The sequence below is a fragment of the Heliangelus exortis genome, chromosome W (assembly GCF_036169615.1).
Source record: "Heliangelus exortis chromosome W, bHelExo1.hap1, whole genome shotgun sequence".
NCBI lineage: Eukaryota > Metazoa > Chordata > Aves > Apodiformes > Trochilidae > Heliangelus > Heliangelus exortis.
Window position 1 is genome coordinate 5,542,215 of NC_092453.1, and position 26,674 is coordinate 5,568,888.

General features: G+C 41.2%; 1 protein-coding gene across 1 annotated transcript in view; it reads left to right on the top strand.

Moving 5' to 3' along the window:
• The window catches only part of LOC139789159 (chromodomain-helicase-DNA-binding protein 1-like), a 102,914-nt gene that overhangs the window by 68,799 nt on the left and 7,441 nt on the right, over positions 1–26,674 (top strand). Inside the window, exons 19-32 of the mRNA XM_071729682.1 lie at positions 1,969–2,118; positions 2,772–2,920; positions 3,172–3,268; positions 3,358–3,453; positions 6,584–6,760; positions 6,965–7,125; positions 12,121–12,162; positions 14,516–14,646; positions 15,075–15,213; positions 16,530–16,680; positions 17,653–17,775; positions 18,099–18,233; positions 24,820–25,053; positions 25,457–25,597. Of these exons, the coding sequence (XP_071585783.1) occupies positions 1,969–2,118; positions 2,772–2,920; positions 3,172–3,268; positions 3,358–3,453; positions 6,584–6,760; positions 6,965–7,125; positions 12,121–12,162; positions 14,516–14,646; positions 15,075–15,213; positions 16,530–16,680; positions 17,653–17,775; positions 18,099–18,233; positions 24,820–25,053; positions 25,457–25,597 (1,926 nt within the window). The remainder of the gene's footprint in view (positions 1–1,968; positions 2,119–2,771; positions 2,921–3,171; positions 3,269–3,357; positions 3,454–6,583; positions 6,761–6,964; positions 7,126–12,120; positions 12,163–14,515; positions 14,647–15,074; positions 15,214–16,529; positions 16,681–17,652; positions 17,776–18,098; positions 18,234–24,819; positions 25,054–25,456; positions 25,598–26,674) is intronic.

Below are 26,674 nucleotides of genomic sequence, written 5' to 3' on the forward strand. Positions count from 1 at the left end.
ACCGAGCAGTAAAAAGATGTTGCAAAAGAGATTGAGTAAATGACGATTTCAAACCATACTGCGTAATGGCAGCTTTGGCTTCTTTTATCATTTTCCAATCTAATGCAACCCATTGACCTCCTCCTTCTGGTCCCACAATCACTGGAAAAGCCATCAGACCCATGTTGGGAACCATTTCTCCTTCAACTATAGCATTTCAAATAATTTCCTTCCATCTAGTTACCAGATCCGTACTCCCACCCCCCACCACCACCCTCCCCTCCCCATGTTGGATGTGGAAGTGGTGGAGCAGTGGGTGTTAAAGGGTTAGGGGAAGTAGAAGCAGGAATAGGGAACGGATCAGGAGGTAAAAATGGATTAGTGCCCCTGGGTTGCTCGCAATGTTCCTGGAGCAAAAAACTAGGGTTTTTTCCAGGGGTATACTCATCCTTGGTCTCCAGTTCTTTCAGTTTCTTCAGCAGTTCCCTTAGTTGCTTGTCTCCGAGTCCCAGTTCTTCCTCTGGTTGTTGCTCTATAACAGGCACTGCCAGTGTTGACAGGTGAAGCGGAGGATAGATTGATGGCAAGATTTATCTTCTGGTGGTCGAGAAGATAAATCAGGCGGCAGAGGTGGGGAGGAAGGCAGCGGCGGCAGAGCGGCCGGGAGCCACGGCAGGCGGGCAGGAGGGGGGGTCTGCATCCTGAGGTTCCTCACCCATGTTCTCCGGCTTTTCCCCCTCTGGGTCCCCCAACGGTTCTGGTGGTGTTTTCGGTCACTTTTGGTTTTGCTTCTCGGTCCCATTTTTACTTGTCGGCGGAACCCCAGGGTCAAGTGGCACAGTTGGCTGAGCTTGAATCAGTATAGCCCCCACAGGTGCTGGTGGGCATTCTTTAGGTGTCTCAAATAACTGTTTAGAGGTCAAGTCCATATTTTGAGCATTCATCGGTACTGGTAGATCAGGCGTTAAGGCAGCGAACGCTGAGGCTGCTGGTGCCCTCTCACTTTTCATTTTTTTTAATGTGTCTCGAATCAGTCTCCACAATGTGGCTAATTTTCCAGCCTCCTTAGATCCTTTGCTAATTTCATCCCATAGGGACTTCCCAATTTCTTCCTACGTTTCCAGCTTGAAAGCTATACCGACAGTGGGGATCAGGGCTCTCTCTTTAGCCCACCTGATCAGCTCATGGAGCTGTTTCGAATTACTAGGAATCCCTCTCTTAGAGAGTAAACTACCTAGTAACTGCACTGCCGCCTCTGTCTGCATTTCCCTCAGGTTTGCAGTGCCTACCCTATGGGGGTGAGTGGCCAGCTCACTTCCGGCTCCTGCCGCAACTTCCAAACAGTGCCTACCCCGTCCACGTCTCACGAAGTCCAGATAAACCGTCTCATGAAGCAACTACCAGCAATTCAGAGCCCCAAGTTGAGCACCATTTGTTGGGAAGAGCGCAGTGGACAACACGCAGATTAATATAATCAAAGTATTGCCATTTATTGAGAGCAGCAGTAGCCCTTTTATACACAGTCAGGCTGATAACATAATATAAGCATATTGCTGATTGCTACAACACATTCTTCATATGCCACAGAGCGCTATCTAACTGGTTAAATACAATTGTTTATGTGCTGTCTATGTGGTGCTTTCCCATCCTGTTATTCTTCTTTTCTGCTGCCAACTTCCTTTATCTTTTGCCCATAGCTGATCTTTTAATAACCTTGCATCTGGGCCTCAAGGCCCTTAGCTCACTCTGGCTAAAGCTAAATAGTCAGGATTGTTCACATGTCCGTTTTCTTCCAAAAACTCTCCCGACAGATATCTACTGGTTTTAGGCATGACAAACACCTTATTGCATTACATGTGTATGATATCCTTAAAGAAGCGTATGAGTTCATAGCGTGCTTCACAGAGCATAGAAAGAAGTGTCATATTAATTTCCTGAAGTATATTATAGCTAATATATATAAAGTTATTTCTTATTTTATAATTTCAGGACTTCTGCTTTTTGCTGTCTACCAGAGCTGGAGGATTAGGGATAAACTTGGCATCTGCTGACACTGTAGTTATATTTGATTCTGACTGGAATCCACAGAATGATCTGCAAGCACAGGCTAGAGCTCATAGGATTGGACAGAAGAAACAGGTACGCACACTTGTGTTTTAAGATACAAACCTGAAGGAGGGTTTCATATGGAAGCCATAAGCTGTCTGTCTGGGCCATCACAGTCCTCATGTATTTTGAGAATAACTAATACTTGCCAAGAATGTCTAAAAATGTAAATAATGTTATTTTGCCTTAAAAATAAAAATCTTCCTATGTGGAGAGATTGCATGTCAGCCATAGTATATGGATTCATAGGTAAAAGAGTTGTGGACTTTTCTCATGTTCATTGGCATCATGTCATTCTAGAAAGCAACTGCTATACTTCAGGTGCATCTGTTTTACTTAAATAGTTCATATTTCTCCTTGGATTTCTTTTTTGCAAAAGACTTCAAGTAGTAATCAAATATAACTCTTTTCCTTGTGGCTATGCTTGTGCTTGATCACAGAAGTTTCAAGAGGAGAGGTCTAAGAATGTCTTCTGTCTTTTAAGGTAGTTTATGTACAGACTATGGTAACATGATTGACTGGTTTCATATATGGAATACTAGTTAAATAAGATGTAGAAGATTTGTAACCATGAATAACATTTCTCCCTGTTGTTACTCGATGTTTTTTTGGTAATGTCATCTGAATATTGTTTTCCTGTGTGATTTGTAAGCATGTAAATAAAGCCTTTTTAATAATATGTATAGGTTAATATTTATCGGCTAGTCACAAAAGGATCAGTAGAAGAAGATATTCTTGAAAGAGCCAAGAAAAAGATGGTGTTAGATCACTTAGTAATTCAGAGAATGGACACTACAGGGAAAACTGTACTACATACAGGCTCTACTCCTTCCAGGTATATCTGTTTATTCTTTCATATTAACTTATGCTTAAATATACCTGACTATTTGAGTAAAAAAGCAAGTAATTTTGTTAATAAAAGGTGAAAAATGTGGTAAGGAGTTATGTAAGTAGAGACTGCAAAATATATTGTCTTTGTACATAGATTTTTTTACATATATTTAATATAGCTTTTAAGTTAAAAGAAAGTTATAGTAATTTGAAAAGAAATCACTAAGTGTTTATGTGAAACTTTCTGTAATTCAGCTCAACACCTTTTAATAAGGAAGAGTTATCTGCAATTTTGAAGTTTGGTGCGGAGGAACTTTTTAAAGAACCTGAAGGGGAAGAAGAAGAGCCTCAGGTAAGTGCAACAGTGCATCAACACTTGATGAATAGAAAAACTAAACTATGTATGAATTATTTTGTTGTAAAGAGAAACTTCTGTTTCAGGAAATGGATATAGATGAAATCCTGAAGAGGGCTGAAACTCGAGAAAACGAGCTAGGCCCACTAACTGTAGGAGATGAGTTGCTTTCACAGTTCAAGGTATTACTCTGTTCCCTCCCTCTTCCCTTAATTATACTTTCCTTTATAAATGCTACTTTTTCTTCTTCTTTTGTGCACCTATGCATCTTTTCTTCATGCTTATGAAACAGGTGCAACAAAAAGTCAACTCTTTGGCATAGAATGTCTTTTCATCTATACAGGGTAATTACTGTCAGTGCAAACACTTAAAAATACATAACTTACTTTACTAACAAAATGAGATGCACAGATACATTAGTCTTTGATTTAATTATTAGAATACTGGGGAGGGCTGTTTTTCATTTAATGCTTTATGCTGTTAAAGCACCTGTGGTACTTCGGAAAACAGAGAAGCAAGTTTGCCTTTCTTAGGTTATGACACTTAGGAATTCAGCCCCCGTGTACATGTGAATGCCAAATATGCTTAACTGGATAACACTTAAAATATTAAGTGGGTCCAAATTGTATGTGGTGGCTTTGTGGGGTCTGTAGGTCTCATTTGGCTTCTTGACTGGTAATATTGGTGTATTGAAATCTGATTCACATTCTATCAATAGCCCTAATTCTAAAAACCTCTCTATCAATGGCTCAATTCCCTTCCTATCTTCTGCCCACCTGTGACACTTCAAGGGCTACAAATCCACATTTATCCCACTGTGATCCTTCAGGGACTCCTCTACTATGCTTCTCCATAGACTGCAGGGGGACAGCCTGCCATCTCACCATGGGCTATGAGGAAATCTCTGCTTGGGCACCTCTCCCCCTCCTTCTTCACTGACCTTGGTGTCTTTTTTATGGCATTACTCTCTGACCTCCTCCTCTGCTCTGCAGGTCTCTTTTTTTATTATTTTTTGCAATTTTTTCCCTTTCTTGAATATGTTACTTGCAGAGGCATATCCAGCTTCCTATATCTGTTAGACCTTGGGGAGAGGTGGGGCCAACATTGGAACTGGGGGAGCTTCCAGCAGCTTCTCACAGGAGCCACCACTGTGCCTCCCCTGCTTCCAAAACACCACTGCACTAACCCAAGACAGTGCCATTATTCAGCATACGCAGGACAACCAGGGGATCAGGCCCAGCCAGCATGGGTTTATGAAAGTCAGATCCTGCTTGATCAACTTGATCTCCTTCTATGACAAGGTGACCTGCTTAGTGGATGGAGGAGGGAAAGGCTGTGGACATTGTTTACCTGGACTTAAGCAAAGACTTTCACACCGTTTCTCACAGCATTCTGGAGAAACTGGCTACATATGGCCTATACTGGTGTACACTTCACTGGATTAAAAACTGTCTAGATGGCCAGGCCGAAAGAATTGTGGTAAATGGAGTTCAATCCATCTGGCAGCCGGTCACAAGCAGTGTTCCCCAGGGCTGGTCTTCTTCAGTATTTTCATCTATGATCCAGATGAGGGGATCAAGTGCTGCGTCAGTAAGTTTGCAGATGACACCAAGTTGTGAATGTTGATCTTCCTGAGGGTAGGAAGGCTTTGCAGACAGACCTAGACAGACTGGATCAGTGGGCCAAGGCCAATTTTATGAGCTTCAATAAGGCCAAGTGCCAAGTCCTGCACTTGGGTTACAACAACCCCATACAACACTGCAGGCTTGGGGAAGCGTGGCTGGAAAGCTGCCGGGTGGAAAAGGGCCTGAGGGTGTTGGTCAACACCTGACTGAATATGAGCCAGCAGTGTGCCCAGGTAGACAAGAAGGCCAACAGCATCCTGGCTTGTATCAGAAATAATGTAGCCTGCAGGATTAGGGAAGTGATTATCCCTCTGTACTCAGCACTGGTGAGGCCGCACCAGTGAGGCTGCACCTCAAATACTATGTTCAGTTTTGGGGCCCCCCACTAGAAGAAAGACATTGAGGTGCTTGAGCGAGTCCAGAGAAGGGCAACAAAGCTGATGAAGAGTCTAGAGTACAAGTCTTACGAAGAGTATCTGAGGGAACTGGGGTTGTTTAGTCTGGAGAAAAGGAGCTGAGGGGAGACCTTATTACTCTCTACAAACTGCCTGAAAGGAGGTTGTGGGGAAATGGGAGTCTTCTCCCAATTAACAGGACAAGAGGAAACAGCCTCAAGTTGCACCAGAGTAGGTTTAGATTGAATATTAGGAAAAAATTCTTCACTAAAAGGGTTATGGAAAACGGGAGCAGGCTGCCTAGGGAGGTGGTTGAATCAACATCCCTGGAGGTGTTTAAAGACATGTAGATGTGTTGCTTGGGAAAATGCTTTAAGCACTGGACTCAGTAGAGTTCAGTTATGGTTGGACTTGATAATCTTAAAGGTCTTTTCCAACCAGAATGATTCTGTGACTTAAGTAAGGCTTTTGACAGTATCTCCCATAATATCCTCATAGGTAAGCTTAGAAAGTGTGGGCTGAACGATGAGTGGACAGTGAGGTGGATTGAGAAATGGATAAATGGCGGAGCTCGTAGGGTTGTGATCAGTGGTGCAAAGTCTAGTTGGAGACCTGAGGAATAACCCCATGTACCAATACAGGTAACAGGCTGACCTGCTGGAAAGCAGTCCAGCAGACTGTAACAAAGATGACTGGGGTACTGGATCACCTCTCATATGAGGAAATCCTGAGATATCTGGGTCTGTTTAGGTTGGAGAAGAGAAGACTGAGAGGGTATCTTATCAATGCTTATAAATACCTAAAAGGCAGGTGTCAGGAGGATAGGGCCAGACTCTTTTTCAGTACTGCCCAATATGATATATACACAATATATATTGTATATATTGATACATACACAATGAGAGGATATATGTCCAAATGACAGGAGAAGGGGCAATGGGCACAAGATGGAACATGGAAGTACCATCTGAACACGAGGAAAACCAACTTTACTGTGAGGGTAACAAAGCACTGGAACAGGCTGCCCAGAGAGGTTGTGGAGACTCCTTCTCTAGAGACATTCAGAACTTGTCTGGACACAATCCTGTGCAACCTGCTGTAGGCAATCCTGCTTTAGCAGGGGAGTTGGATTAGATGATCTTCAGATGTGTCCCTTCCAACCCCTATGATTATGTGTATATATCAACTAAATATGTCATTCTGAACTATGTTTTCCTAAAATATTACTGACTTTATTTTCACCAAATCAATATATATGATTTTACTTAAACATTTATGTTCTAATACATAAGGTGGCTAACTTTTCCAATATGGATGAAGATTACCTTGAGTTGGAACCAGAACAAAATTTAAGAAACTGGGAAGAAATTATTCCAGAAGTCCATCGGCGACGAATAGAAGAGGAAGAAAGACAAAAAGAGCTTGAAGAAATATATATGCTCCCAAGGATGAGAAACTGTGCAAAACAGGTACCTCTGAGTTTCAATCAACTAACTTTTATTTAATTTTTGTTGTTGTTGCTTGGTTGTGGTTTTTTGCTGATGCTTTGGCTTGTACTTTTGGGTTGGGTGGTTTTCATAAATGGTGCCCCCCATTTTTGACAGGCTAGATAAAACATTAGTAGTATAATGTCTTAGTGACATAGCTTTTAATTTCTTAATCTGAAATTCCAGATCAGTTTTAATGGAAATGAAGAGAAACACAGTAGAAGCAGAAGATATTCTGGATCTGATAGTGACTCCATCTTGGAAAGAAAACGACCAAAAAAACGTGGAAGACCACGAACTATTCCTCGAGAAAATATTAAAGGATTTAGCGATCCAGAGATTAGGCGGTAAGATGTGGGGGGAACTGTGTGTTTAAAGGGACACAACATAAATTTTTCTTTTTTCTTCTTAGATATTGAAAATATGGAAAACAGTCTACTTTTCCTGAATTGAGTTGAAAATCTTTATTCTAGGCATTTAAGGCTTTACTCTGTATCATTTGGGGTGCTGACATAAGGAACTGTTATATCAAGAATTTGAATCTATTTTGTTCTCTGGTGTTTTACAAGCGATTTCAAAAAACAGGTTTCTAAAGTGGGTAAGCTTTTTTTTTTTAACACCACAAATGAAATATTCTATTTCTCATAATTTAGTTTACACAGTTTAAACAAGGAACTCCTGGAAAAACTCAGATGGAAGAGGGAAATTTAAAATATGTGGAAAAATGGTTTGGTTAATTGGGAGGATTATAGAAATATGGCAAGAGTATGTAGAGATTTGACAAGAAAGGCCAAAGATCTCTTGGACTTAGTCTGGGTAGGGAGATGAAAGAAAACAGGATGAGTTTCTTCAAATACATCAATGAGAAAAAGAAGAGTAGGGAAAAAATGAGTCCACTGGTAAATGAAGTGGGAGATACGGTAACAGAAGATGCAGATATGGCAGAGTTGCTGAATGCCTTCTTTGCCTCAGTCTTTACTCCAAAGACCAGCTCTCAGGAATCCCAGTCACTAGAAGTAAGGGCGCATAACTAGAGGGATGAAGACTCTCCACTGGTCAGTGAGGATTGGGTTAGAGATTGCTTGGATAAACTGAAAACACACAAATCCATGGGCCCCAGTGGGGTGCATCCCCGTGTGCTGAGAGGGCTGGCTGATGTTGCTGAGCCGCTTTCCATCATTTTTGCAAAATCTTAGAGAACAGGAGAGGTGCTTGAGGACTAGAAGAAAGCAAATGTCACTCCAGTCTTCAAAAAGGGCAAGAAGGAAGACCCAGGCAACTACAGACCAGTCAGCCTCACATCCATCCCTGGAAAGGTGATGGAGTGTAGAAAATCTGCAGAGGCTTAAGGACAACACGTAGTCACCAATATGGTTAAAGTGAAGTCGTTTATTAACAATTCACACCCGCTTTATATAGAGCCCTTGTTTATATAACGATATCTTGCAGGTGGCTATATCTTGGCCACAAATCCTGTTCTCACAGAACTTCTGCTGGCTACATCATTATCCTGTTATTCTTCTTTTCTGCTGCCAGCTCCCTTATCTTTTTCCCATAGCTCATCTTTCAGTAACCTTGCAGCTGGGTCTCAAGGCCCTTAGCTTACTCTAGCTAAAGCTAAATAGTCAGGATTGCTGACATGTCTGTTTTCTTCCAAACAGTTTCCCAACAATGGAGCAGCTCATTCTAGAGGCCATCTCTAACCACTTGGAAGAAAAGAAGGTTATCAGGAGTAGCCAACATGGATTTACTAAGGGAAAATTGTGCTTGACTAACCTGATATCCTTCTACAAAGGCATGACCAAATGGGTAGATGAAAGGAGAGCAGTGGATACATTGACTTCAGTAAAGCTTTTGACACGGTCTCCCATAACATTCTCGTAACAAAACTCAAGAAATGTGGGACAGATGATTTGACTGTGAGGTGGATTGATAACTGGCTCAACAACAGAGTTCAGAGGGTTGTGATCAGCAGCACAGAGTCAAGTTGGAGGCCTGTGGCCAGTGGTGTTCCCCAGGAATCAGTACTGGGTCCAGTTTTGTTCAATATATTCATCAACGACCTGGATGAGGGGATAGAGTGTACCCTCAGCAAGTTCTCTGATGATATAAAGCTGGGAGGGGTGGCTGATACACCAGAAGGCTGTACTGCTATCCAACAAGATCTGGACAGGCTGGAGAGCTGGGCAAAAGTCAACGTCATGAAGTTCAATAAGGACAAGTGTAGAGTCCTGCACCTGGGGACAAATAACACCAACCACCAGTACACATTAGGGGACATCCTGCTGGAAAGCAGCTCCATGGAGAATGACCTTTGAGTCCTAGTGAACAGTAAATTCTCCATGGGTCAAAAATGTGCTCTTGTGGCCAAGAGGGCCAATGGTATCCTAGGGTCCATCAGGAAAAGTGTGTCCAGCAGATCTAGCGAGGGTCTCCTCCTCCTCTACTCTTCCCTGGTGAGACCACACCTGGAATACTGTATCCAGTTCTGGGCTCCCCAGTTCAAGAGAGACAGGGATCTACTGGAGAGAGTCCAACAGAGAGCTACGAGGATGATTAAGGGACCTGAGCATCTCTCCTATGAAGAAAGATTGAGAGAACTGGTGCTGTTCAGCCTTGAGAAAAGAAGGCTGACAGGGGATCTTCTGAATGTCTATCAATATCTGAGGGGTGGGTGTCAAGAGGAAGGGGCCAATCTCTTTTCAGTGGTGCCCAATAATAGGATGGGGAATAAGGGGTTTCAACTAGAACATAGGAAGTTCCACCTCAACATGAGGAGAAATTTCTTTACTGTGAGGGAGACAGAGCACTGGAACAGGCTGCCCGGAGAGGTTTCTCCTTCTCTGGAGACTTTTAAAACCTGCCTGGATGTGCGTTCCTGTGTGGACTGCCCTAGGTTATCCTGCTTTGGCAGGGGGATTGGACTAGATCTCTAGAGGTCTCTTCCAACCCCTAACATTCTATGATTCCATGTGATTATGTTGATCCAATATTAACTGCCACAGAAGGAGGATGCCATTCAAGTGCTTTATGTCAAACAGAAAATCAAAGAGAAAACATTAATAGAAAAAAGTGAATAGCCATCTTTACCACATGAATGATGTTTACCTCATTTTCCTCAACTTCTTCATCAGATTTTTCTGAGGGTGGTGATGAGGAGTCACTTTTTATTTGTTCTTTAATATTTGCAGCCTTTGAATAGCGTTGGTGCCTAGTAACAGTTACTTGGGAAGACAGATGCCATCACTCCAACTGTCCCGTCCTTTCTCCTTTTTAACAGAATGGTAGGGGTCAGAAGGAACCTCTGGAAATCATCTAGTCCAACCCCCCTTCAGGTTCACCTAGAGTAGTTGGCACAGGATGGTGTCCCAGTGAGTTCTGAATGTCTCCAGAGATGAAGACTCTACTACCTCTCTGGGTGTAGCAGTGCTCTGTTACTCTTACAGTAAAGAAGATCTTTATGTTTTGGTTGAACCTCGGGGTACAGTTTGTGACCATTGCCCCTTGTCCTGTCACTGGACATGACTGAAAAGTGTCTGGTCCTATCCTGACATTCACCCTTTAGGTATCTGTAAGCATTGATGAGACCCCCCCCCCCTTAGTCTCCTCCAGGCTGAACAGACCCAGCTCTCTCAGCCTCTCCTTGTATGGTAGATGCTCCAGTCCCCTAATCATGTTAGTGGCTCTGCACTGTACTCTCTCCAGTAGTTCCTTGTCCTTCATGTACGGAGGAGTCCAGAATTGGACATTAGTATTCCAGATGGGGCCTCACTAGTAGATGGGGAGGATAACCTTCCTTGACCTGCTTGCCACACTCTTCTTGATGCACCCCAGGATGCATCAGTACATACCCTTGATGACCACCACTTGTTACAGCCCTGCAACTAGACTCTGCACCACTAATCACAACCCTCTGAGCCATCTTTCAGCCAGTTTTCAATCCATCCCACTGTCCATTCATTTAACCCACACTTCCTAAGCTTCCCTATAAGGATGCTGTAGGAGACAGTGTCAAAAGCCTTGCTTAAGTCAAGGTTCACAACATCCACTGCCCTCTCCTCATCTATCCATACAGTCATGCCATTGTAGAAGGCTATCAGATTAGTCAGACATGACTTCCCCTTGGTGGATCCATGTTGACTACTTCTGATAACCTTCTTTTCCTCCACATGCTTTGAGATGATGCTCAGAATGAGCTGTTCCATCACCTTTCCAGGGATGGTGGTGAGGCTGACTGGCCTCTAGTTTCCTGGGTCTTCCTTCTTGCCCTTTTTGAAGACTGGAGTGACACTGTCTTTCCTCCAGTCCCCAGGCATCTCACCTGTTCTTCAGGACCTGTAAAAGATGATGGACAGTGGCCCAGCAATGACTTCTGCCAGTTCCCTCAGCACTCACAGGTGCTGCTCTTCCCCCAGCTATATATGCTGAGCATGACATCATATGGTATGGAATATCCCTTTGGTCAGTTAGGGTCACCTGTCCCAGCCGTGTCCCATACCAACATCTTGCCTACCCCCAATCTGCTTGCTGGTGGGGCAGTGTGAGGAGCAAAAAAGGCCTTGGTGCTGTGTAAGCACTGGTCAGCAATAGCTAAAACACCCCTGTGTTTTCATAAATCCGAAATGTACTAGCAGGTATGGTGCTCTGAAGAAAATTAACTATCTCAGCTAAAAAACAGCACATAAGTGAATCTGTATAGCTGGTTCCATCAATATTTTGTTTCTAAAGATATGTCTTTGATAGGAGGAGCAGAAATTGTTTTGCATTACTTAGGTTTGTGAAATGCTACTTTGTTTCTGTAATTTGAGTATTCATATTTCTCTAAAATATTGTAAAGCTTATAAAATATTTTTAATATATAAATAAGCTTAAAGAGCCTTGTTTCTTTTACATATAATCTAAGATTTTTTTTCCTGCTTTCATCAGGGGTATTTTTGTGCTTGAATTCCTTTATCTTTCATATTGTTTTCCTAAGTCCTTGAAATTGCAGCGAGTTTTCCTTTATGGAGAAACCTAACATAATATCTAAATTCTCTACTTGCTGTAATTCCACATATTTTCACAATTAGGCACAATGTTTATGAGTCCTTTGTCTTGGGAAACTAACTACTAAATTATTTAATAAGTTGTAACTTATGTTGGCTTTTTTTACATCATTTACTTAGTCAAATAGAACTTTGGCTTTAAATGAGGGTTATCTATATATACTAAGTTGTCCTAGTCTCTCTAGTTATTTTCTTTGCATTGTCCACATAAACTCATACTAAGACTTTACAAATAGATTTCTAAAATCAGTGCAATTAAGCATATTTTTTAACTGCAAAATTATTTTCTGTTACTAGGTTTATCAAGAGTTATAAGAAATTTGGTGGCCCACTTGAAAGGTAAACTTCTTTGATTATATTTGTATAGTGAATTGGAACCTTGTTGGCATGGTTTAAGATTGGGGTGGCCATGAAACAAGTGACAGATGGACTCTATTAACCCCCCTCCCTTTCCCTATAGGAAAAAGAGAATAAAGGAGAGACTTATGGGTTGGAAACTAAATTATACAGTTTAATGAAACAGTAGTGACAAAAAGAAAAATTATTAAATATGTACAAAAGCAATATTGCATTCCTCCACCCTTCCCCCCAATAATGCTCGAGTCACCATGAAGGCTGCAGGACAGACCCTGGAAAAGGCTTGGCTTGGCTTGGCTTTTGGCTTGGCTTGGCTTTTGGCTTGGCTTGGCTTTTGGCTTGGCTTGGCTTGGCTTGGCTTTTGGCTTGGCTTGGCTTGGCTTGGCTTTTGGCTTGGCTTGGCTTGGCTTTTAGCTTGGCTTGGCTTTTGGCTTGGCTTGGCTTGGCTTTTGGCTTGGCTTGGCTTGGCTTTTGGCTTGGCTTTTGGCTTGGCTTGGCTTGGCTTGGCTTTTGGCTTGGCTTGCCTTGGCTTGGCTTGGCTTGGCTTTTGGCTTGGCTTGGCTTGGCTTTTGGCTTGGCTTGGCTTGGCTTGGCTTTTGGCTTGGCTTGGCTTGGCTTTCGGCTTGGCTTAGCTTTTGGCTTGGCTTTTGACTTGGCTTGGCTTTTGGCTTGGCTTTTGGCTTGAAAAGACGAGGCTGGAAAACCCCTCCCTATGACACAACCAGCAACTGCTAACTTGTTTATGTGGCAGTTATAATGGGAAGCAGCTGAGTCTATGGGGAAGACAGGATGAGTCAGGTGACCCAAATGGACCAATCACAGTATTCCTTCCCATGGTGCTCAGTATAAAATGGCTCCAATGAGATTTCTCTGGTGGTTTCTGTGACTGCTGGCTTAGCTGGATTAAGCTCTGATGATGCTCCCTTGAGAAGAATCTTTGTGAAGTCAGCTTCCCTCCTGCCTTCTCAAGGGGGGCCATTTTGGTTGTTTTAAAATTGCTGCAAAGTGTCACTGGGACTCTCGACTTGGGCACTCCTATCTGTTGCCCAGACCAGTGTGGGGCTTTTCTGGTTAGGAAGTAATTGCTAACTAAGGAGGGCCTGTTCTCTATTTGCATATTCTTATATACATTTGTAATTTGTCATTACTACCTCATTAAACCTACCCTAGTTTTTTTTCTTCCAACCTGAAAGTCTTTCTCCCTTGTCCCTTTCATCTTCCCCTGGGAGGGTAGTAGCGAATAACAGAGACCATCTGTCACCTAGTTACTGTTTAAAACTGTGATACAGGAATACACATTCAGGAGGACAAGGATTGTGGTCAAAGATAGATAAACTGATGGAATCCCCTCAGGATACCAGCCATGGGCAAAGAGAGCTTAAGTCTCTTGATCCTGCAAATTTATACTAAGTATGATGTTTATGGGATGGACTACTCTTGTCAGTTTTGATCACCTGTGTGATCCCTTCCCTGAAGGAGGGTTGCAGGTGTGACCCCTTTACTCCCTGTCTCTTTCCAGAGCATAAGATGTTTTTCAGAACCAAGCTGATTCTGCATACCATTTTCTAGCTATAACTATAAACATCAATTATTTAGTCCTAGAAGCAGATGCTGACTTAGAAACTTGCTAGTTTCTAAAACTAGCAAGACTTAGCTGAGTGTAAAATTACAAGAAAGAAAATTGGTTCTTTCCTGGCTCAAACCAGGACACTTTTTTTCATTAAAATTAGAACAATATACCGAGAAACCTTAGTTTGAAGAGAAAATAGTGTGCTTAATCATTTTGTCTTGACTATGATGTGATTTTAATTTTTTTTTCCTAGACAGCCAGTATGACAAATATTTCAATTTTGCAAGACTGCTTGTTTTTTTTTATAAGGAGACCTACTGTCTTGCTTAATTTGCGTTAGTGTTTGATAGAGTTTACAAAGCCATAGGCTTTCAACAGGCTAATTGCTAGCTTTTTTCTTTTTGTTGGTTCTTATTTTAAGCTTTCTGTATTTGCATTTTGAGAATTTTTTTTTCCTTAATATTTATAAGTGTCTATGATATTATTATATATAGTAGCTCCTTTTTTATTTGGAAGAATATGTAGTAACATAAAAATTTACAGTTAGGGTCCTTTATAGTTCCTGTTGTATTGTCCTCTATGTGAAACACTTATAATTTTTGTGTTCTTTTCTGTAGCTGCTTTTAACTGCATGGATCAAAATTGTACACAGTATAGCAAGTGTGGGTGAATGATAACTTTGATCACTTCTCTAGTTTCCATATATGAAGGAATCATTCATAATACTGCAGTTTCAGAGCTGTAAAAACATCCATTTTTTTACAGGTTAGATGCTATAGCTAGAGATGCTGAGCTAGTTGATAAATCTGAGACAGACCTTAGACGTCTGGGAGAACTTGTACATAATGGATGCATTAAAGCTTTAAAGGAGAATTCCTTTGGACAAGAAAGAGCAGGTAAAGTGTGTTTTAGGGTGGGGGGGGAGAAATAAAATGTGTCAAGAGGTCTGAGTAATTCTTCCACTGATTATAACAAAATAGTTGTGTTAGGGGAAGATGTTAAAAAAATTAACGTACTAGGTGATTTTAGAAAAAATTATTATAGTAAAAAGACTTCTTGGGTTTGCTTCCCCCTCCCCCTTTTACTGAGTTGTCACAGTAGAATGCAGCATGTTTTTGCTTTACTTTGAAATTTAAAATGAATCTTCTATTATTATCTGGAAGACCTTGAGATTCTGAGCTTTAATTAAAGCATTTGATCAAGAAAGTAATTTGCTATAATTGAATGTCTACTGCTAAAGCCTTGCACTTTCTTTTGTTCTTTGTGTTTGTCTAAGATACACATAAAGGCTAAATGTTTTAATAATTTGGTCCTTTATTTTAAGGAGGGAAACTTGGGAAAGTTAAAGGCCCAACATTCCGAATATCAGGAGTGCAGGTGAATGCAAAGTTAGTCTTCTCTCATGAAGAAGAGTTGGCACCATTGCATAAATCCATTCCTTCAGATCCAGAAGAAAGAAAAAGGTATTCTTTTTTTTTTTTTTCCTAAGTAAAGCCATAATTTAGAAAAGTATTCAAGGCTTTTGTGCATATATTCAAGCAATACAGACTCTTAAGGACACTGGGACACCAGTGTCTCTCCATTCCCTCTTAAGAACTGGTAGCAAAAATGGATGGTCCACATCCTTTCTTTATTCTTTCTTCTCTCTCTTTAGAACCCAATATTTGCATTGGCTTCTGAACAGCATTCATTGGAGAACTGGGTTCAGTTACTCTTGATTATTCCAGACTAGAAATTAAGCTTGTTGAGGAGCTGCTTTGTGTCACCTTTGCCTGAGAGAAAATTTGTTAAAGTGGAGCAGATGGTAACTGTTGGTAGTTGTTTAACTTGCAAGCTTAACATCTTGTGTATCGGACTATTTCCTTATTCAATTAGCAGTTATACCTGAGTAATATTTTATCTTCATGGTTAGCCAGTTGTTACGATCAGAGTTATTATTTTATATTTTGATTTCGAGGAAAATTCAGCCACTACTCATAGATGACGCATGAATTTACAAAAATAACAAGCTTTATGATTTAAACAAGTTACAAGGATTTATTTTAGGATTTATACAATTAGCTACTTTGGAGAGAAGAGTCGTTAAGAAGAGAAAAGAAGGGGGGGTTGTAGTGAAATAAGGCAACCAGGTGCCACTAATTGCCAGGTAGTGGGCATGAGCTTGTGTTAAGCCCACCTGTGCCTGATTAGTGCGGGCCCCTACTGCGCATGAGCAGGACTGGGGGGCCAATAAAAGGTAAGGCTAGGAGCGCAAGCTCAGCTCACTCCTGAGCAAGCCAGCAGAGAGATCAGCTGCTTTCGGAGCACCGCGCTAACCTGATTGCGCCACTGGAGCTTTGTCTCAGCACTGCACTAACTTGGTTGCGCCACTTTGTCTCCACCATGCACCAGGAGGCGACCTGATAAACATTCTTATCTTTTAGGTGTCTGTCAGGCATATGGTGAGGTAAACATATGTTAATTGACAGCATGTTGCAACAGAAAGAAAAAAAAATTATTCAAGAGACATACTTTGTATTTTTAAAGTGTTTACATCACCAGTTCTGACTCAATCCATAGCCACAGATAGATGTGTGTTCTTCTTTATATCTTAATCTTGATCTGCTTAAAACATGTTTTGGTGTACTGATTTCAGTAAATATTTTCTAGAAATTGTAAGAAAACCTGGTAGACATCTGGATTACTTAACTAAATATATCAGGGACTTAGTGATGTGTCCTCTCTCCATTGCTGAGTTTGAGAAGATCACTTTTTTATGTTCTCAATTTATTTCTACTAGATATGTCATCCCATGCCACACCAAGGCAGCTCATTTTGATATAGATTGGGGTAAAGAAGATGATTCCAATCTATTAATAGGTATCTATGAATATGGCTATGGCAGCTGGGAAATGATAAAAATGGATCCGGATCTCAGTTTGACACAGAAGGTATGTCATCTACAAAATTTCATCAAGGTTCAGGTAATAATGCTAATAGTTACTGAAAGAGCTTATTTTATGATAACTGAAATTGAACAAAGTTATGTCATGTCTGTTGTACCTTTCTGGTAAATAGTTTTAAAGATTTTGTGTATTCTTGAAGTATTGAAGTATACTTCTTGGAGTCTTATGTTTCTGTATTACCATGTATTTGAATCTCTGTCACTTGAATTCTTTCTCTTCCATCTTTTGCTTCCCTAGTTTAAAGACCCTACTTGTGTTAATTTTAATCTTGATCTTTTGGAGGGAAGATTGTTTTTTCCTATCCATGCTTTCTTTGCTTGAAATTGTTTTTAATTCACAGGATGAGAATAGCTATACTCATCAGTTTCTAAGTAATGCAGTTGTTGGCTAGAAGTATTGAGCAACATTTAGGGAAAGATTGGAGTGAAGCAAACCAAATGACATTGACAACAACCTGTAGCTTTTGGATTTGACGAGCCAGGGTTTTATGCAGATATGTTTGATATCCTGCATCTGCCTTCCATTAATTTGTTTGTTTTATGGAACCACCTATTTATATTTTTTATTTCTGAAATATTCTGTGGTAATGAGTTAAGGCATTTAGAAGCACAAGGCAGAACTAGGGAATCTGTGACTGACAATGGTTCAGGAGCTCTGAAGATTTTAGATAAACTATGAGTAGAAACAAATCTGAGGTTTATTTCTTGAGTGTACAGTAAAAACTTTTAAGACCATTTCCAAGACTACATTAGTTTTGTGTTTGGAGGAAAATACAATGTTTAAGAAATTTTGTGTTCCTTGAAGCATGCTGGCATATTGGTCAGGTATAGTTGGAGTGGATTGGTGTTTTAGTCTTTTTTTAAAAATTCAGATATTTCTATTTCGAGTGCTCCGGACCAGCAGCTTCCTAATTGGATAATGTGTACTCATAGCTGATACTACTATTCCTCTTCCCAGATTTTACCTGATGATCCAGATAAGAAACCCCAGGCCAAGCAATTACAAACCCGTGCAGATTACCTCATTAAATTACTGAATAAAGACCTTGCAAGAAAAGAAGCACAAAGGTTTACTGGTGCAGTAAGTAAAGATTGATATTTGGTAGTGAGATGAGTTAATATGCTTGTTTTATTCTTCAAATCTGCTTAGTGCAATTTTTCTCTGTATTGCTATTCATATTATATGAGACTAAGGAATTAATTGATAGTTTGTTTTATTCTCTCTTCTTTGTATATATTCTCTACTGTTGCACTATGCTTGGTCTCCAGTCCTGAGAAAAGTGGTGGTCATTAGTGGCAATAAATAAAATTAATGCTTTCTTTAACATAAAAACCAAATCTTTTTCTGCAACTGTGCTGCAAAGACACTTGGCAGTTGACATGCTAAAGATAATTTGCATTTAGGGAAATTCAAAGAGGAGGAAAACAAGAACTAAGAAGACTAGAGTAATAAAGGCTGCAAATATTAAAGAACAAATAAAAAGTGACTCCTCATCACCACCCTCAGAAAAATCTGATGAAGAAGTTGAGGAAAATGAGGTAAACATCATTCATGTGGTAAAGATGGCTATTCACTTTTTTCTATTAATGTTTTCTCTTTGATTTTCTGTTTGACATAAAGCACTTGAATGGCATCCTCCTTCTGTGGCAGTTAATATTGGATCAACATAATCACATGGAATCATAGAATGTTAGGGGTTGGAAGAGACCTCTAGAGATCTAGTCCAATCCCCCTGCCAAAGCAGGATAACCTAGGGCAGTCCACACAGGAACGCACATCCAGGCAGGTTTTAAAAGTCTCCAGAGAAGGAGAAACCTCTCCGGGCAGCCTGTTCCAGTGCTCTGTCTCCCTCACAGTAAAGAAATTTCTCCTCATGTTGAGGTGGAACTTCCTATGTTCTAGTTGAAACCCCTTATTCCCCATCCTATTATTGGGCACCACTGAAAAGAGATTGGCCCCTTCCTCTTGACACCCACCCCTCAGATATTGATAGACATTCAGAAGATCCCCTGTCAGCCTTCTTTTCTCAAGGCTGAACAGCACCAGTTCTCTCAATCTTTCTTCATAGGAGAGATGCTCAGGTCCCTTAATCATCCTCGTAGCTCTCTGTTGGACTCTCTCCAGTAGATCCCTGTCTCTCTTGAACTGGGGAGCCCAGAACTGGATACAGTATTCCAGGTGTGGTCTCACCAGGGAAGAGTAGAGGAGGAGGAGACCCTCGCTAGATCTGCTGGACACACTTTTCCTGATGGACCCTAGGATACCATTGGCCCTCTTGGCCACAAGAGCACATTTTTGACCCATGGAGAATTTACTGTTCACTAGGACTCAAAGGTCATTCTCCATGGAGCTGCTTTCCAGCAGGATGTCCCCTAATGTGTACTGGTGGTTGGTGTTATTTGTCCCCAGGTGCAGGACTCTACACTTGTCCTTATTGAACTTCATGACGTTGACTTTTGCCCAGCTCTCCAGCCTGTCCAGATCTTGTTGGATAGCAGTACAGCCTTCTGGTGTATCAGCCACCCCTCCCAGCTTTATATCATCAGAGAACTTGCTGAGGGTACACTCTATCCCCTCATCCAGGTCGTTGATGAATATATTGAACAAAACTGGACCCAGTACTGATTCCTGGGGAACACCACTGGCCACAGGCCTCCAACTTGACTCTGTGCTGCTGATCACAACCCTCTGAACTCTGTTGTTGAGCCAGTTATCAATCCACCTCACAGTCAAATCATCTGTCCCACATTTCTTGAGTTTTGTTACGAGAATGTTATGGGAGACCGTGTCAAAAGCTTTACTGAAGTCAATGTATCCACTGCTCTCCTTTCATCTACCCATTTGGTCATGCCTTTGTAGAAGGATATCAGGTTAGTCAAGCACAATTTTCCCTTAGTAAATCCATGTTGGCTACTCCTGATAACCTTCTTTTCTTCCAAGTGGTTAGAGATGGCCTCTAGAATGAGCTGCTCCATTGTTGGGAAACTGTTTGGAAGAAAACAGACATGTCAGCAATCCTGACTATTTAGCTTTAGCTAGAGTAAGCTAAGGGCCTTGAGACCCAGCTGCAAGGTTACTGAAAGATGAGCTATGGGAAAAAGATAAGGGAGCTGGCAGCAGAAAAGAAGAATAACAGGATAATGATGTAGCCAGCAGAAGTTCTGTGAGAACAGGATTTGTGGCCAAGATATAGCCACCTGCAAGATATCGTTATATAAACAAGGGCTCTATATAAAGCGGGTGTGAATTGTTAATAAACGACTTCACTTTAACCATATTGGTGACTACGTGTTGTCCTTAAGCCTCTGCAGATTTTCTACACTCCATCACCTTTCCAGGGATGGATGTGAGGCTGACTGGTCTGTAGTTGCCTGGGTCTTCCTTCTTGCCCTTTTTGAAGACTGGAGTGACATTTGCTTTCTTCTAGTCCTCAAGCACCTCTCCTGTTCTCTAAGATTTTGCAAAAATGATGGAAAGCGGCTCAGCAACATCAGCCAGCCCTCTCAGCACACGGGGATGCACCCCACTGGGGCCCATGGATTTGTGTGTTTTCAGTTTATCCAAGCAATCTCTAACCCAATCCTCACTGACCAGTGGAGAGTCTTCATCCCTCTAGTTATGCGCCCTTACTTCTAGTGACTGGGATTCCTGAGAGCTGGTCTTTGGAGTAAAGACTGAGGCAAAGAAGGCATTCAGCAACTCTGCCATATCTGCATCTTCTGTTACCGTATCTCCCACTTCATTTACCAGTGGACTCATTTTTTCCCTACTCTTCTTTTTCTCATTGATGTATTTGAAGAAACTCATCCTGTTTTCTTTCATCTCCCTACCCAGACTAAGTCCAAGAGATCTTTGGCCTTTCTTGTCAAATCTCTACATACTCTTGCCATATTTCTATAATCCTCCCAATTAACCAAACCATTTTTCCACATATTTTAAATTTCCCTCTTCCATCTGAGTTTTTCCAGGAGTTCCTTGTTTAAACTGTGTAAACTAAATTATGAGAAATAGAATATTTCATTTGTGGTGTTAAAAAAAGCTTACCCACTTTAGAAACCTGTTTTTTGAAATCGCTTGTAAAACACCAGAGAACAAAATAGATTCAAATTCTTGATATAACAGTTCCTTATGTCAGCACCCCAAATGATACAGAGTAAAGCCTTAAATGCCTAGAATAAAGATTTTCAACTCAATTCAGGAAAAGTAGACTGTTTTCCATATTTTCAATATCTAAGAAGAAAAAAGAAAAATTTATGTTGTGTCCCTTTAAACACACAGTTCCCCCCACATCTTACCGCCTAATCTCTGGATCGCTAAATCCTTTAATATTTTCTCGAGGAATAGTTCGTGGTCTTCCACGTTTTTTTGGTCGTTTTCTTTCCAAGATGGAGTCACTATCAGATCCAGAATATCTTCTGCTTCTACTGTGTTTCTCTTCATTTCCATTAAAACTGATCTGGAATTTCAGATTAAGAAATTAAAAGCTATGTCACTAAGACATTATACTACTAATGTTTTATCTAGCCTGTCAAAAATGGGGGGCACCATTTATGAAAACCACCCAACCCAAAAGTACAAGCCAAAGCATCAGCAAAAAACCACAACCAAGCAACAACAACAAAAATTAAATAAAAGTTAGTTGATTGAAACTCAGAGGTACCTGTTTTGCACAGTTTCTCATCCTTGGGAGCATATATATTTCTTCAAGCTCTTTTTGTCTTTCTTCCTCTTCTATTCGTCGCCGATGGACTTCTGGAATAATTTCTTCCCAGTTTCTTAAATTTTGTTCTGGTTCCAACTCAAGGTAATCTTCATCCATATTGGAAAAGTTAGCCACCTTATGTATTAGAACATAAATGTTTAAGTAAAATCATATATATTGATTTGGTGAAAATAAAGTCAGTAATATTTTAGGAAAACATAGTTCAGAATGACATATTTAGTTGATATATACACATAATCATAGGGGTTGGAAGGGACACATCTGAAGATCATCTAATCCAACTCCCCTGCTAAAGCAGGATTGCCTACAGCAGGTTGCACAGGATTGTGTCCAGACAAGTTCTGAATGTCTCTAGAGAAGGAGTCTCCACAACCTCTCTGGGCAGCCTGTTCCAGTGCTTTGTTACCCTCACAGTAAAGTTGGTTTTCCTCGTGTTCAGATGGTACTTCCATGTTCCATCTTGTGCCCATTGCCCCTTCTCCTGTCATTTGGACATATATCCTCTCATTGTGTATGTATCAATATATACAATATATATTGTGTATATATCATATTGGGCAGTACTGAAAAAGAGTCTGGCCCTATCCTCCTGACACCTGCCTTTTAGGTATTTATAAGCATTGATAAGATACCCTCTCAGTCTTCTCTTCTCCAACCTAAACAGACCCAGATATCTCAGGATTTCCTCATATGAGAGGTGATCCAGTACCCCAGTCATCTTTGTTACAGTCTGCTGGACTGCTTTCCAGCAGGTCAGCCTGTTACCTGTATTGGTACATGGGGTTATTCCTCAGGTCTCCAACTAGACTTTGCACCACTGATCACAACCCTACGAGCTCCGCCATTTATCCATTTCTCAATCCACCTCACTGTCCACTCATCGTTCAGCCCACACTTTCTAAGCTTACCTATGAGGATATTATGGGAGATACTGTCAAAAGCCTTACTTAAGTCACAGAATCATTCTGGTTGGAAAAGACCTTTAAGATTATCAAGTCCAACCATAACTGAACTCTACTGAGTCCAGTGCTTAAAGCATTTTCCCAAGCAACACATCTACATGTCTTTAAACACCTCCAGGGATGTTGATTCAACCACCTCCCTAGGCAGCCTGCTCCCGTTTTCCATAACCCTTTTAGTGAAGAATTTTTTCCTAATATTCAATCTAAACCTACTCTGGTGCAACTTGAGGCTGTTTCCTCTTGTCCTGTTAATTGGGAGAAGACTCCCATTTCCCCACAACCTCCTTTCAGGCAGTTTGTAGAGAGTAATAAGGTCTCCCCTCAGCTCCTTTTCTCCAGACTAAACAACCCCAGTTCCCTCAGATACTCTTCGTAAGACTTGTACTCTAGACTCTTCATCAGCTTTGTTGCCCTTCTCTGGACTCGCTCAAGCACCTCAATGTCTTTCTTCTAGTGGGGGGCCCCAAAACTGAACATAGTATTTGAGGTGCAGCCTCACTGGTGCGGCCTCACCAGTGCTGAGTACAGAGGGATAATCACTTCCCTAATCCTGCAGGCTACATTATTTCTGATACAAGCCAGGATGCTGTTGGCCTTCTTGTCTACCTGGGCACACTGCTGGCTCATATTCAGTCAGGTGTTGACCAACACCCTCAGGCCCTTTTCCACCCGGCAGCTTTCCAGCCACGCTTCCCCAAGCCTGCAGTGTTGTATGGGGTTGTTGTAACCCAAGTGCAGGACTTGGCACTTGGCCTTATTGAAGCTCATAAAATTGGCCTTGGCCCACTGATCCAGTCTGTCTAGGTCTGTCTGCAAAGCCTTCCTACCCTCAGGAAGATCAACATTCACAACTTGGTGTCATCTGCAAACTTACTGACGCAGCACTTGATCCCCTCATCTGGATCATAGATGAAAATACTGAAGAAGACCAGCCCTGGGGAACACTGCTTGTGACCGGCTGCCAGATGGATTGAACTCCATTTACCACAATTCTTTCGGCCTGGCCATCTAGACAGTTTTTAATCCAGTGAAGTGTACACCAGTATAGGCCATATGTAGCCAGTTTCTCCAGAATGCTGTGAGAAACGGTGTGAAAGTCTTTGCTTAAGTCCAGGTAAACAATGTCCACAGCCTTTCCCTCCTCCATCCACTAAGCAGGTCACCTTGTCATAGAAGGAGATCAAGTTGATCAAGCAGGATCTGACTTTCATAAACCCATGCTGGCTGGGCCTGATCCCCTGGTTGTCCTGCGTATGCTGAATAATGGCACTGTCTTGGGTTAGTGCAGTGGTGTTTTGGAAGCAGGGGAGGCACAGTGGTGGCTCCTGTGAGAAGCTGCTGGAAGCTCCCCCAGTTCCAATGTTGGCCCCACCTCTCCCCAAGGTCTAACAGATATAGGAAGCTGGATATGCCTCTGCAAGTAACATATTCAAGAAAGGGAAAAAATTGCAAAAAATAATAAAAAAAGAGACCTGCAGAGCAGAGGAGGAGGTCAGAGAGTAATGCCACAAAAAAGACACCAAGGTCAGTGAAGAAGGAGGGGGAGAGGTGCCCAAGCAGAGATTTCCTCATAGCCCATGGTGAGATGGCAGGCTGTCCCCCTGCAGTCTATGGAGAAGCATAGTAGAGGAGTCCCTGAAGGATCACAGTGGGGTAAATGTGGATTTGTAGCCCTTGAAGTGTCACAGGTGGGCAGACATGAAGTAGCAGCCTGTGCAGGATTGCAGAGAGGGGCAGATGTGGATCTGCAGCCATGGAGGACCCCATTCCAGAGGAGGTGACTGTTCCAGAAGCAGATTGTGACTCTGTGGGAAGCCTGCACTGGAGCAGTCTGTTCTTGAGGGACTGCACCTGGTGGGAGGGACTCATGTCAAAGGGGTTTGTGAAGGACTCTCTCCCCTGAGAGGGACACTGTCTTGGAGTGGGGGAAGAATGTGAGGAGTCCTCCCCCTGAGGAGGAAAGAGCGGCAGAAACAACGTGTGGTGAACTGACTCAACCCCCACTCATCACCTCCCTATGCCACTGAGGGGGAGACAGGAGTTAAGTAATCTGGGCCTGGGCAGAAGGGAGCTGTGAGGGAGAAGAAGGTATTAAGAATCTGGCCATGCATGTTTTCTCTTTCTCCTTGTAGATTAAATTATGGGGTTTTTTCTTCCCAAATTGAACTTGTCTTTTCTTTGCCTGTTACTGTAATTGAGAAATGCAAACCTCCCTATCCTTGTCTCGATTAATGAGCCTTAAGGTGGATTTTCTCCTTCCTGTCCCATAGTGGGGGTGGGGGGTGAGTGAGCGGAGGCCTGGTTGATTTCAAGTTCCGTTTCTGACAAGGACAAGCAACTGAGTGACTTCTCTCAGATTCCTACAGAATCATCTGAATTTTACGAAGCTTGTCTAGTTAGGAACTCAGTTTGATGTGATATATGCTTGTTGTATTGCAGGACAAGATTGTTTCAGTGAAACATCCACATAAAAAAATTAAAACAGAAAAAGAAAATGAAGAAAAGCTTGAGCCAGATATTGGTGTAAACAAGAGACCTGAAGAAAAAAAAGAGACAAAAGAAAATAAGGGAGATTTGAAGAGGGATAAAAAGGAATTTAAAAGTATTAAAAAAGAGAGAGAAAACAAAGTAAAAGAATCCACACTGAAAGAAAAAGAAGTTAAGGAAGAAAAGGTAACTAGATATATTTTTCTTATATAGAACTAGAAATGGCCACCAGGTTTTTTTTGAATAATTTTTAGTTGAAAAGGAACTTTTGATTCTTTACTCTATTGCAAAATTTTGCATCATTTTAAGTTTTATTGTACCACTTGTAACTACAAGGACAGGCAAATTAAATGGGAAATTACCTCTTTAAACATACATAGCTTAATGGAAATTAGAGTGCAAGAAACTTGTCCATTCTCTGTATCCATCCTTCAGAGAGAAAATAAGTTCTGACATTCAATGACATTACCTTTTTTCTCTTGTTATTGTTGAAGAGAATGCTGTTATTAGTGATTACCTTAATTACAGTTTAATTCTAAACCAAAAATAAGGTTTGCTTATCAGATATATTTTCATATTTCGTTCTTAGGTCAATGAAATCAAATCTGAAAATAAAGAAAAAAATAAAAAAGTTTCCTTGTTGGATATTCCAGTCCATATTACTGCAACTAGTGAACCAATTCCTATATCTGAAGAATCTGAAGAACTGGATCAGAAGACATTCAGTGTGGTAAGTCCCCGTAAACTTAATGTTTACACTTGATATTATAAATTAACTTAATTTCTGATGTTCTTGTTTGTCCTGTTAGACATTATAACACAGATATCTATTGCCAGTAAAATCTTAGATAAGTGAAGGTTTATCAACACTATTTTAAAGTCAGTTTTGTTTTCAGGGCGACAGTTTTATTTGATTGCATTATGCATTATAGTGAGGAATATTTGTTTAGTTGTCTACGCACTGAGTAGTTTTAAAATACACGCTGTATATCCATCCTCAAGAATAATTTGTTAGATTCTGCTTCTTAAATTATAGAAGTGAATGAATTTTAATGCAGCTGCTGTAGTCTCTGGCTTAGCCTTATCAAATACCCCTTTTATTCTTTGTAAGCTAATGAGAAATAAAATTTCAAAGTTGATCTTGAAGTATTACAGACTTCCTGTGTTAGAGGAAGAAACAAATCTTAAAGTCTATAGAAATATCTCATCAGAGTAAAAGCTTTGATAACAAAAGAATTTCAGTTATATCACTACTTTTGACCACAACAGAATTAATATTGGAAGAAAAGAAAATGTAAGTAAGCTCAATCAATGTAAAGTTTGATAGGTTGCTGGGGGCCCTTGGAAAGATGCTAAGGGGAGACAGAGTTACTTTGAGCAGCTACTTTTCTGCTGTGGAAGTTCTGTCATTCACATCTCAATTGTTGACCGTTATTGCCAGACAGGTTTACTGGGTCTACTGTGGTGCTGTTTGTGAGAGGCAAATTTTCTCATCAGTATGTGTTCTGGGTTGATAGGGTGCTGTGCTGTTTCTGGTAGCCGGAAGGGGTCCCTCAGGGGTGACTCATTTTAGAGTAGCTTCTGAATATCTCCAAAATCCCTGGTCCTGCCTCAGGCCATCAGTGAACAAAAAGATGTTTGCTTCTTCAATTAATATATTCAAGAAGGGGAAACACCTGGTGATTAAGAGGAGAGGGGGAGGTGAGAGAGAAAAACATCAGAAGAAGAGAGGACAATGTCAGAGGACAGCAATGCCGAAGCAGAGACCAAGGTTGGTGAGGAAGAAGAGGGAGAAGGTGCTTGACCA